The sequence below is a fragment of the Brachyistius frenatus genome, unplaced genomic scaffold (genome assembly GCF_029030835.1).
Source record: "Brachyistius frenatus isolate BFR_SWC_R1_liver_20210118 unplaced genomic scaffold, ASM2903083v1 Contig_34, whole genome shotgun sequence".
Lineage (NCBI taxonomy): Eukaryota > Metazoa > Chordata > Actinopteri > Embiotocidae > Brachyistius > Brachyistius frenatus.
The window spans coordinates 3,750,362-3,763,751 of record NW_027210633.1 but is presented as its reverse complement, the minus strand read 5'-3'; the positions used below and the strand labels follow the sequence as shown (position 1 = coordinate 3,763,751).

At 40.3% G+C, this 13,390-nt stretch overlaps 1 protein-coding gene across 2 annotated transcripts in view; it reads right to left on the bottom strand.

The window, feature by feature from the left end:
- camkk1a (calcium/calmodulin-dependent protein kinase kinase 1, alpha a) overlaps positions 1 to 13,390 on the bottom strand; it is a 65,845-nt gene that overhangs the window by 15,774 nt on the left and 36,681 nt on the right. For both annotated transcript variants that reach the window (XM_069700741.1, XM_069700740.1), the window contains exons 5-9: positions 10,971 to 11,022; positions 10,204 to 10,337; positions 5,262 to 5,298; positions 4,882 to 4,903; positions 1,493 to 1,581 (exon numbers count right to left, since the gene is read on the bottom strand). In XM_069700741.1, coding sequence (XP_069556842.1) covers positions 1,493 to 1,581; positions 4,882 to 4,903; positions 5,262 to 5,298; positions 10,204 to 10,337; positions 10,971 to 11,022 — 334 coding nt within the window. The remainder of the gene's footprint in view (positions 1 to 1,492; positions 1,582 to 4,881; positions 4,904 to 5,261; positions 5,299 to 10,203; positions 10,338 to 10,970; positions 11,023 to 13,390) is intronic.

Below are 13,390 nucleotides of genomic sequence, written 5' to 3'. Positions count from 1 at the left end.
CTCCAAGTGTCACTATCTGGGGGTCATGAGATGATTAATAAGGAAGGAAAGAACGAAACAAATAAATTCCTGCTTGTTCTTTAAGACTGATCATTTCCTTCTTCTCTTTCCTTTTTGCAAAATTCAGGATCATTTTAACTTTCAGGATTTTAAACAGCAACCATATGAGAAGTTTAGAGGTGAAATGTCTCTTTGGTGGAACTCATTGTCATCTGAAACTCGACCCAACGACTAGTCACTGAATTTTGTAAAGCATCACAAAGCGCTCAAGATGGCAGCGATTGACGGCGAAGCGCTACGAGCATCTCTCTCCCAGAAGGACAGCAACAAAAACATAACAAATTATAGAAGCACCACTGCCTCCGATTCAGGATATTTACATCAGCCGCGGTAAAAAGAAGGCCCGGAGCGGGACAGCAGCCACCGAGCACGGCCTGCTCTCCCTCCTTCCATCAGGATAAAGGTTACAGAGCATCAGAGCTTGGACCAGATGCCTCAAAGACAGTTTCTACCTTCAGGCTGATGGAACAATGAACATGCACTTTACAGCTCCATGAGTATTTATTGACTTCAAGTCATATAGATAAGATTGCACATGAACCTTTAGTGTTACGATTTTACCATTGTTGACTCATGATTGATTATTTATTTTTTCATTGTTGATTACTTTCTGTTTTATCTTTGCTGTTTTTAAGGGCTGAGAGGAGGTAGCTGTGGCAACTGTATTTTATTACATTAGAATGTAGAGCTGTACTATTAACGGATTTAACAAAAACAATAAATTTGAAAAAATAAACAAGCCAAAAAGGTTGAGAACTTAGGTGTAGGCCCTCAATAAGTGTTTTTACAATTCTGTTGAAAACAACAACAACAACAACAACAACAACAACAACAACAACAACAACATAAACGTCATGTGGGCAGTTTTTGTTATGAGTCTCTGTAACCTTATTTTCAAGATGGACCTCAGAACAGCATTAATCCTCAGTCATTAGGCTCAGAGCCTGCTGAAAGTGATCCACTACAGTAAATGAGGACCGAGCTTGAGAAAAAAAAACTTTCCACTAAACAAAAGCTCGATACTGACGAGGTGGACAGCACACAACTGCAGCCGGCCTCGGGGGCAGGGAAGCACAGGGTCAACAACACCTTGTTCCTTCAGATAAAAATCAAAAGAGAAATACTATTGTTTCATTGTTTTTTAGAGAGTAGCAGGAGAGCGTACTGTAGGACATGTTTCTGCTAAACCTTTTACACTTATAATATCATACTGTGTATGTTAAGAGGGCTAGTATGGTATTAGTAATACCATATCTAATGCTTTCCTGGCCACTAGAAACAACCTGAAAACTACATATAGCGCTTGAGGTGCTTGAAGTGCTGCACGAAAGAATGAATCGCTAAAAATGTGTACATTTAGTTCACTTAAACACGTCACAGACAGGCCAGGCTCCGAATCACTTCAGCCACTCCATGTGTGTGAGGTACTTACAGTACTCTATGCCCAGGATGACGTCTCTGAAGTATAAGCGTGCCTGCTCCTCTGACAGAGGATTGTCTGTGGGCACCTCCATCACTGGACTACAGATCCACACAGGCAGGCAACGTGGAAGAGAAACAGACACAGAGAACATGACAAACAAAATCCACAGATTATGTTGTATCAGTTGTTTCATTTTTGGAACTGGAGTTTGTCTCCTGATTAAAGAATTCTGATCAAACATCACTGATGCTCAACAACAAACAGGAAATCCAAACCAAACACGGCTTCGTATCCGATTGGCTGAGTGGAAGATTTGTCAAAGGACATAAATAAACATATATATATATATATATATATATACATATAAACAATGCTGCATAGCCAAACAATATATAAATATATACATGTATTTGTGTTTAGGGTAACATATAGAGATTGTTTTCTAAATGAATCCATCATAATTTCTGCAACATGAACCATTTATCAGCAACAGAGAAACAATGAATACACTATAAAACAATCTATTATAAATGTAAGCAGTATACATGTTGGTTAATAACTAAAACTCATTTTTCCAACATTAACTGTTCGAGTTACAAACACACATCTGCATAAGAGAAACTATGATAGGAGTGTAATGAAGCAACAAGTAAAATCTAGAATAGTTCTGATATGGGTTTAAAGATTTTTCAATGACGGTATTCATTCATTAGCTGATCAGTTTTACAGTGTGATATGTTATGTATCTATTACATGTTTTCAGAGTTCGTTTATCTTACTTTTATTCCTTCCTATTCCACATTGGATTATAGGACAGCCCTATTTTATAAAACAAGCATCTTCTGGGGAAAAAAAAAAAAAAAGTATTTTCAAAAGAATATTCACTGCATATCCTGAAAAAACAGCACCTTTTTTTTTTTTTATCATGTGCCTGGCTTTCTCTAACTCAGCTAAATGTTTCATGTATGAACAACCAACTCAGGGTTTGTGCATCATCCATATTTACAAAATCATTCTGTTTTCATCTTAATAACCAAGGTATTGTGCAGCTCAGTAAAAAGAGGACAATAAGTCATCAGCACTGCTCTTCACTCAGAGTAGACACAGATTCTCTGAACAAACAAATGTCCAGTTTTTCGTTATAAAAATGCATCAACAAACTCAGAGTTGTAGAACAATGCAGACATGTCTTTTGATCAGGAGCCAAGGATTTGTTTATCTCAAATATTTTTCTTGTCAGCCGACTTTCTTCAAAGAGATTCCATCACTGAGCTTCACAAGTATCCCAGTGAGCCTCACAATGATCAAATATTAACTATTTGAATCTATAATTATGTTTATCTACTAAACACATATGCTGTTACAGGATTATGTCATACTTTAGTATCAAGTATTATGTGTATGCATCAGTTATGAAACAAAGACATCAACTAACACCTGAAAAACGTCCTTTCAGCTACAAATACACCATAGCATTTTATTGTTATGAATCATTTATGGATTGTTTGTATATTGCTTGTACATGCTCAAGGGGAACAATCAAAATAAAATATTTCAACTCATTGTCATATTTCAGTACATTTTTGCTTGATATGTCTCTATCTGTCTCTTTCCTGGCCCTGTCGGTGAACCTGCCAGTCAAGGTGCGGATCACCAAATTCCTTTCCCTAGTTCTGTGTGAATATGTGGGTCTGGACACGCTCCATTGGGGACTGTTCGCAGTAGTTGCATCATACTGGGTGCAGACCTTTGACTTGTTTTGAAACTATTGGGGCAGCCATTAACCAATCAGCATTGACCACCACATACTAACCACCACGAACTACTTAACGTCACTGCACTTCGACCCCTGACTGGTCAGTGATTCGCCCGCCTTTCAGACTGGCTGAGAGAACCTTAACGCAAAAGGGGCTTCCAGACTATCATCACAGTGAGGACTGAAGCTGTGAACACTAGTCCAACGCAGCCAGGCTAACTGTGGTGCTCCATAACAACTGCTTGCTGTATTAAGAATGTTTTATCACTGCTGAACTTTCATACAATCTACTGGATTTTAAGATGGATCTTGCAATTTTAATAAAAGTGAAAAATAATTTGTGCATCCACCCCGTGATTCTGACCCACTCCAGATTTAATGGGTTCTTCCTTAACCTGTGATACACCCTTCTATCCAGGTGCAAACCAGACCTAGTCTCACTGCTTGAATATCTGGGTCTGGGCATCCTCCATAGGGAATCTTTTGCAGACGTTCCATCCTACTGGGCGTAGACCTTGGGTTCATTTTAACCAATTAGCATGTGGCGAAACCGGCCGACAGTCTGCCATTGCTGCAACTACCTACCTAAGCATCCCCCCCCCGAGTACAGCATATATTTTAAATCGTTTTAATGAACGCCAGCAGCTTGATGAGGCGCTGAGCGTTTATTCCGCGCTGAACTCTTAACGTTCAGTTTTTTTTCCCAGTCAGCGAGAGTTGAGAAAAATGAGCGCAGCGCTCATCACTGTCACCAGTAGTCCAATCACAGTGAAGGAGGGGCGGGACAAACGCTGTTAACCACCGTCACTGGTCACTGATTGATCTGCCGTTCAGAGTGACTGTGCAAATGCTAATACGAGCCGAGCTATCATGATACACCCTTCCGTCACGTTTCAAGAAAATCAGCACAGCAGCTTTTCCATAATGCTGCTGACAAACACAAACAGACAAACCTCATTGGTAGAGCTAACTCATAAAATTGTTTTTACCATTGTAAAGGCAGATATTAAATCTTGATAGATAGAATCTGTTTCACCTGCAGTATTAGTAGCTGTAGAAATAACAGTAGAAGCAACAGTAGCAGCATTTTTAGCCACATCTTTATGTATAAAAGCAGCAGGACAGAAGAAATTATTATTTTTATATCAGTAGTTGTAGCTGTATTAATAGCAGCTCAACTGCCTATCATCTTTTTCCCAGAGAACAAACACTTCACTGTGAAAAGGCTAACAAACAGAGCATCTTTTTATGAAAAGGGGAATATGCCTTACATATGCACATATGTGATTGATACTGGCTTCCCCCCCACCCTCCTACCTCCATTCCCTTATAATAACCAAAGGTCTCACATGATTGGATCCTCACAAATCTTTAGCGGTGGAGGAAGAAATGGCTCTCGCATCAGGACCTGAAACACTTACAGAGCTGGCTGCCACTGGTAATAACTGTGAAAGCCTAAGAGTGTTATGAATCCCTTTGAAGCCTGAGATGGAATAAACACCCACACTGTGTCAGCGTGGAATAACGAAGGCTGCCGAGACAGAGGCAGGGACTGAGGGATGGAGAAATGAGGAAGTGAAGGTAGACGAACAGAGATGAGCCTTGAATTATTCAAAAATAAAAGGACATGTTCTCTACTCACCCCTTCCGCATCAGCTCAAACACTGTCAGAGAGGGAAGGAGAGGGAAATAGAAGCACGTGAGACCAAACATTTTATTCATTCATTCACCTGCGTTTGACCACTGCTGCCACCGAGGCTTCACATTATTCATCGTACAGAGCAATGATTGTGCTCATGAAGATTTTTACACGAACTGTGACCTTGCAGTGCGGATGGAAGGTTTCTGCATAATGTGTGAGCCCTGAGGTGGTGTGGAGGGAAACAGGAGACAGCCTGAATACTGAATAAATTATATGAACACTTGTTGGTGGCATATGTGTCAAGTGCCAAAGGGTGAGCGAGAAAGGGGACAAAGATTGAGTGAAAGGATTTTGGACAAGGAAAAGCATGGTGAGCATACCCATGTGAAGGTTGTCCTCTGTTGGGTCATCCAGCACCTGCAACATCAACACAACCAGCATGACTGGAGAACAGACAGTAGGTCCTGGAGGTACAGTGAAGGTGGTTCTGCGATCTGATGTCATGTCATATTTCTTGTTTAAAAAGCTGACATGATGCATTCAGAACAAACACATCGCAGAATTTAAAAGTCTTTTCTTCCTTAGAAAGAAACGTTTGGCCTTTTTCTTGATTCTCATAAAAAGCTGCTTGTAATTCTCAAAAGTTAGGCTGTTGATGAGAGCTGTAATTTAAAACACCAGCTCAGCTAAATTTGTGCAACTTGACAATCTCTGCAGTCGACACTTGACCAGGTTCATGGCCGGACTAATAATGGGGTCTCTGGGGAAAGAGTGAGACACTGAACCCTCTGTAGCCCCTTTAGAGATTCCTCTGACTTTATGTTAAATTGGTGCAGTTTTCTATTGGAAAACAGTTTGCTTTGCATTAATTTGACCAATCACAATTATAAATATGCAACATACAGTCCAGACCATAAGTATGTGGACATTTTCACAATTTTGAATTCTCAGACTTTGCTCTTTGAAGAGATGAGTTTCAAATAAAATATGGATACTATATTAAATTGCTATGTCTCAGCTTTATTTTGAGTATTTTTATATTATCACTGAAAAAAACTGTGTGGGACATAAAACCCCCTTCACCACACAGTGACAAAATTGCAGGTTCAAAAGTAACTGGACAAACAAATTGCTGATGCAGTGTTATTGAGTTGATCGAGAGTTGAGAGTTACCACTTAGACTCAGGTGGATTTGTCTGTCAATATTAAGAGCAGAAAAGTGTTTAGGATGCATGCTGCATGGCGTCAAATAAAAACAAACAGCTGGCGAGTTCCTGACCAACTGGGCATTTTCTGTCATTCCCCTGCTGTCTTTCCCCACATTTCCTATCTGACCACACTGTACCTTTCTGAATGAAGGAAAAAAAAATTCTCACAATACTAGACTAAAAGAGCTGAAACATATCAAGTTCTCCCAAAAATCCTGGATACAAAGAGTACATTCTAAAAAAAAGCAGGAGCGCACAGGAAAACTAGTCAAATTCAAACGAGCTGATAGACTGAGGTGCACAAGTAGTGTGTTTGAGAAGAAAATCATTTGCACAGTAAAGAAAAAGCACTTCAGCCTCTCCAGCGAGTCAAGCATGCTCTCCAGGATGAAGGCCAACGAGTTTCCCTGTCAACAATTAGTGAGGAGCTGATTACTGGAGCCTCAGAGGATTCACCATGACATGCAAACCCGCGGTAAATCACAACAACAGAAAGGTGGGGCTGCAGAAACCGGTGGAGATGTGGAACAAAGTTCTATCAACTGATGAAACGAAAGTTAACTGATGTGAAGATGAAGGAACGTGTGGAGAAACCACCTCGTCTGTCAAACACAGTGGTGCTTCTGTTATGACTTGGACATGCAAAGCTGTCAAAGGAACTGAAACACAGGCGGTTATTGATGATTTCACGGCTGACGGAAGCAGCAGGATGAATGCAGAGGTAAACAGGAGCACTCAGTGTGAAGAGGTGGACTTATCCTCCACCTGCTGGAGATCAGACCTCACAACAAGCACGCTGTCTGCGGTGAAGGCCAACTGGGGGAAATTCAAAGTGTCTACTGATGTGTTTGGGATATTGAATATGATCATTTTGCTTGACTTCATGTGAACCTCTTAAATGCAGGGCACTATGTTTTCGTATTGATATAAACCAAGTCAAATCAAAGCTGAAAGTTGGCACTCTCATACAGTATCCATTATCTTATCTATCTAAAAGTTACAGTCTGGACTGCACACAATTTTACACCTAGATTGTCACAAACACCCTCCTCAAGTCAGACTCTCGAAGTTACATTTTACACATCACTTTCTGTTTTATGAGCCTAACTGCATATGTCAAGAAATGGTATTAATCCTTTTTTGACTCAAGTGATGTCATTTGAGTCCGTGTTGGTTGTGGGCGAAGAGTACGAGTTTAAAAATGAAAAAAATGTTGTTAGACAGAAGTGAGCTGCCCCGCATTGCTACATTAGCTCTTGCTAGCATAAGACGCATGCATCTCCGACCCAGCTGTTGTGGCAGTTGGGTTGTTTTGTTGGTAACGTCAGCACCAAGTTTGGACAAGAAAGAAAAACACACACATGCATCAATTTTCGTCACTTCCTTTTAAAACTGCCCATTATTAAAGCTAACACTACAGGATGCAGTGATGCAATGCAGGACCTGCCTTAAGGTCACGTCTCTCAGTAAATATTGAGCTTTCGTGGAAATATTTCCACAAGTGATAATCGGGTGGATATTTTGAATATAAGCATGGAGCTTCTGATAATCCAGCCTCTGCCGGTTTAATGAACACATCTCTCCCACTGGACTGCACGGCCCGCGCTTTGCTTCTGCAAGGTGACTGCTTATTGGACACATACTCCACCTGGAGCGTGTGTTTAAATATTACATCCTGCTGAATTTAAATGACCATGCTGAAGGTAAAACGTCTGCCAAGGACACACAGCGCTATAAAAATAAGAGCAGGAAATCACTTCTAAAGCAACAGGAGCACTATTTACTGAGGCCAGTTTTAACAGGCCGTGAAGCCGACAGTAGGTGAATGTCTGCTAACACTGTCCCATACAATTCACTTAAATAAATATTCTTCTTTTTGCACCTTATTTCTATTTTTTATTGTAAGCACAAAAAGCACTAAACAGTGAATGAGCTGCTGTTGTTGTGTACAAAGTGCACACCATGAGTAGCTTAGTCATTTTATTTGAAGTTACTGATTAATGCAGTGACTAAGATGAAGTAAAAGCCTATCTTGACTTTTGGGGAAATGGCATAAATTAAGCTTAGGATTTTAATAAAAGCGTCGACTCTCATAACAACCAAATGCCTCAATGAGAACGGGGTCGGTCTGACTGTCTCTTCCCGACCATCTGTGACAAATGACTATATCACTTTCATCAGTTTTAATCTGTTCCACTCAGCGTGGGCTTTAATGTTTTAAAACGAGGAAAAAGATATATTTCTAATTAGATGGACTGGACTGCAGTCTCACAGGAATCAATTGGATACCCCTAATGAATGTGATCCTGACCCAAGCACAGCCCACTGAAATGGGTGAACGGAGAGACAATGCGAGAGGGAGAGCAGGTTTTGCCAACAGGGCGGACAGAGAAGGGAAGAAATGAGAGATTGTGTGTGTGTGTGTGTGTGTGTGTGTGTGTGTGTGTGTGTGTGTGTGTGTGTGTGTGTGTGTGTGTGTGTGTGTGTGTGTGTGTGTGTGTGTGTGTGTGCGTGCGTGCGTGTCTTCTCTGCTGGAGAAAACCCACAGGAGCTGAAATACTCGACTTTTACTTAAAAACTCTATATTTCTGGCACATACTTCACCCGAACAAGCCAGACTGCTTTCCTGCTGACTGGCTGCCTGAGCTTAACTCCTGAACACGGCGGCGGTGCCCCCTGCCATCTGGCCAGGATTGAAAAACACTCTGATGAAATCACAAGGAAGCAGCATTCATCTTGAGTCACGTCTTCAAAATCAGATATCATCTTTCCTAAACAACCGTCTCTGCAGAAACTTAAAGACTATTAATCTTCAAAACTTCAAACCCAAACCTCAGTTTCATATATAAGGGTCTGTTAACAGGGTGGAAGCCTCTGTTTTCCCAGAACATGTCACTGAAACATGATGAGTGTGATAAATGTGCTCTCATACTGCCCACCTGTTTCCTGGGATTATCCAGCGTCTTGTCTGACATAAACTGATATGACACACATACAGAGCATGAGTCAAAGCACACAGCAACAGAGGTTATCTGAAGCTAAAGGACAACACTAACCACAACGGATTTGAAACCTGCTGCAGATGTCCACATGCTATCATCAGATATATGAAGTGGCACACAAGCCATTCCTTTTCATTTAACTCCTAATATGAACGAAATGGAAAAGCAAGTGTATAAATTATGATTAACCGTGTGTTTCATAGACAACAGCACAGACTGCAGCCGCTCAGGCTGCTTTCAGCTGAACGCCAATGAGAGCATGCTAGCATGATCACAATGCGAACATACTGATGGTGAGCAGCATATTGTCCAATTTTCCTTCAGCAAATTGATTGTTTTTAGCTTGCTGTTGAAAAATGACGTTATCTTACAGATTTCACCTCAATTGGCAAGTTGCCTAATTGGTGGGGAGGGACATCATATGGCTGTTGTTTTTGCTGGTTAATTCAGTGTCCTGTTGTTATTTGCTTTACTATTTGCATTGGCTTTATGAACAGTAAATATTTAGCAGGAAAGCCCTACAGTGATTAATATTTCAACTGCAGTAATTTCAATAACTACCATTTTTTCCCCCTGTGATTTTCATGAACTTTAAAAAGATCAGCTTGTTATAAGAATGTCATGGCTTCAGGCTGGTACAGTAAACAGATGCTGCTGTGAATGTTAGTTTGCTGTAAATATTGCTCTCTGATAGATGAATGGATGGATAGATGGATAGATAGAATTTATTGATCTCGCAAGGGGACATTTTTTCGTTACAGCAGCATAGAAGATACGGCAAAAGCAATAAAACTTACAGAATACATTTTTATTGTTTTTGCTGTTCTCGACCACAAACAAACACACAGTCCAACCTCTTGTGCGCAATACTGTATGACCCTGGGACTACCCTCTGATGCACATACATGCTTTTGACTAACACCTTTTACATCTCTACTTAGGTGTGTTTGGATTTGATGATGACATGATGATGACATGAAATTCATAAAATGTCTTGGTTTCGATCATCAAGTCTAAAAAGAAGCTAAAGCATGGGTTGGTTTCTGAATGCAAGTGAAGCACTCATTTATTTTTTTAGCTCAAGAATAACCAAAAGACAGAGGAACACTCACCTCCATCAGCTTGACGATGTTGACGTGGTCCAGCTTTTTAAGGATGGCGATCTCTTGGTAGACCCTTTCGAGGGGTCCTAAGATTTTAGGCTGCTCGCCTTGGGCTGCCTTTGGTCCTCTTGGGGGTGGGCGACCTGCAGACCCCCACACCAACCACACACAAATGTTTGCTAAATAATTGATGTATCACCGCTACAAAAGGTGATTATATTTAGTTGCATGCTAATCAGTATACCATCCAATAGTATAGTGAGGTATTTATAGGTCCATCATGTTGGTGAATTTTCTAACCACTGTTTCACTTTCTTTGTAAATGTGTCTGTTGTTGTTTATCTTTTGGCAGTTGCTGTAATGGTTTTGAAATCATTTTTAATGCACCTGAAAGCGACAACAGAGGATTTCTTTGGATCTGCTAGTCGTCTGTGCTGCTTTGAAAAGTCACACATCTGTGTACACATTGTCTGACCTTTTTTTGTAGCTGACAAACACTGCTCGCTAAATGGCACTCTGCCTAACATGATACACCTTCATGGCCCTATTTGTAACTGTCATTACTGGTTAACATCCCTTGTAAACACGCATACAGACAGTTAATTGTTTCAGTGTCTCAGCTGATGGTTGCGCTCCTTCATCTCTGGAGGATGCACTATGGGTTACCTTGTTCATCTCTTACCTACTTTATTTTATTTTATTGCATTCATTGATCATTTAAATCTGAGTCAATCTATGTACATCTTTATTGGTCAACAGAATAAAACTAGACTTACGTGGGAAACCACACTGCTTCATTAACTTCTTCTTAGACACAACCTTCATGGCCTAGAAAAGAGAAAGGTGCTTTAGATCATACAGGACGACCACAAATAATGAATGAATAATGTACATAAAAATCCAAGAAGAAAATAAACTAGAATGTAAGTAGCTATACAGATAAAATACATTTAAATACACATTTAGTTTGCACGCAATGCAAGTGTATATAAAGTCTGAAAGCAGGGCATATAAGTACATTAGAGCCAACGTTAAATAATTCAACAAAACACCCTTAAAATGTAACTAGAAACCTGCTGATGCAACCTTCAGCAGTGTCCTAACACGAGCATACATCAAAGCGTGAAACATGAAAGTTTTGATGCCAGTGTTCTTGTTATCTGTGATATTCTCCTTTATAAAATGGTCAGGCGAGTTTCTGAACACATAGTGAGTCTGAGGCCGCTGAATCTTTCATGGAAAAAAAACAGCTACAGGTTTCTCAAGGACAACTCTCTCTCTGTGTGTGTGTGTGTGTGTGTGTGTGTGTGTGTGTGTGTGTGTGTGTGTGTGTGTGTGTGTGTGTGTGTGTGTGTGTGTGTGTGTGTGTGTGTGTGTGTGTGTGTGTGTGTGTGTGAGTGTGTGTGTGAGCGGGAACAAACACAAACTATTAATGGCATCTCGTTAAAAGGAACTGGTCGTGCAAACGAGGAAGAAAAAAGGTAAATGACGTACGCTGCACGCTGGATGTTTTCTCTTGCACGCTGCCAGAACATCAGTCAAATTCATGGTAACATTTTCGAAACCACAAACTATGTCGCTGATGTACAGCTCAGTGGTTTCTTTTAAAACTGTGGTCACCATGGCTATGACTGTGCATAAACCAGGTTTGGCAAGAAAGCAGATCCTCAGTTTCCATGGTGTGCTACCTGTGTGTGTGTCTGTGTGTGTGTGTGAGGCTTGTGCGAGGGTGGTTGATGTGAGGAAATGAAGCATCTCCACACAGTCATTAAACAGTTAAAATTGTCCATCAATGTTGAGAATTTCTGCAGCTCTTTGCTGCGAAGCTCATGTTTTCATACAGGTACTTGTAGTTACATAATCATGAGTTCATTACTGAGATGATGGATGATGATAATGGTGGAGCACTTTTAAACAGCTTGGTTCCCAAAAGTTAAATTCTCACTGTGTAGGTAGGTGTAGGTGCGTCATCGCACATTTAGTTACTATTTTACCAAACTCAACATTTTACTCTTCAGCAAAGTATAACAGTGGAAAATACACAATCAAAGGATAATATGAGTTCAGAAGAAGATAGGTCACATGCTGAGGAGGTAACGCGAGTCATGTGCAGTGTTGATCAAAGGCAGCCAAAAGTGCAACAGCAGTAACTAGATTTGGTATTAGGTGGAGGATAAGAGGGTTTAAGTATGATTTAATTGTTCCCCCATTGCGCCATTAAGCCCTTTGTGAGGTTTTCATCAATCTAATCTGTAGACTACCAAGGCTTTGCAAGTAAGCAAGACTTTGTTTGCCAAGAGATTAAATCAAAAGAATTTCACAGCCAAAGCAAAATGTTAGAAACAGGTAACCTTTACTGAGTCTTGGCAGCAGGACTGGATTAAACTCCCAGGCATACTGTTTCCATACAGGAATTACCTGGCTCAAGATATATATTCCTTAGTTTAGAGATACAGTGAACCCTCGTTTTTCACGGGGGTTACGTTCCAAATAGAAACCGTGATAGGCGAAATCCGTGAAGTAGTAACCTTTATTTTACAATTGAAATAGATAGAACTGGACATTAAGTATATCTACGTTGCATATAGTCGTAATGTGATTTCAATGCACGATGCAAATCCGTGAAGCAGCGAGACCGTGAAAGGTGAACCGCGTTATAGCGAGGGTTCACTGTACTTTGATTAACACACATTTATTTAGGACCATGTGCATGCAGATGTGATTTCAAATTGTATATTTAAATGTTTTAATATTAGATTTTTACATAGGGTATCATTAGAATACAGGGCCTCCTACATGACTTTAACATCATAGACTGTGGAAGGTTAAAATACAGGAAACACCTTTGAGTTATAAGCTTCAAGTCCTGGTTTATTAAAAGCCCTGTGGTCACAAATACATTGTATTTTTTGTGACTGCCTCAGAATAAAAGACCTAACCATCACCACCCTCTAGGTTTTTGCAGGATGAACTTAAAATGTAGCAGTCATGTAGTTCATAAAGCTCTTCCATGGTCGGAGGAAATTGAACATTGACAGTGGAGCACATGCTGCAACATTTCCCACAAATCGATCATGTGTTTGAAGGCCATCTGGATCCTGTGTGGGGATGGTAGACTCCGTAACTAACAATGAAACATGCTGAATAAAAAGGAAATGCTAACCATGAACAATTACTCCAACAAAGTTTGGGATTA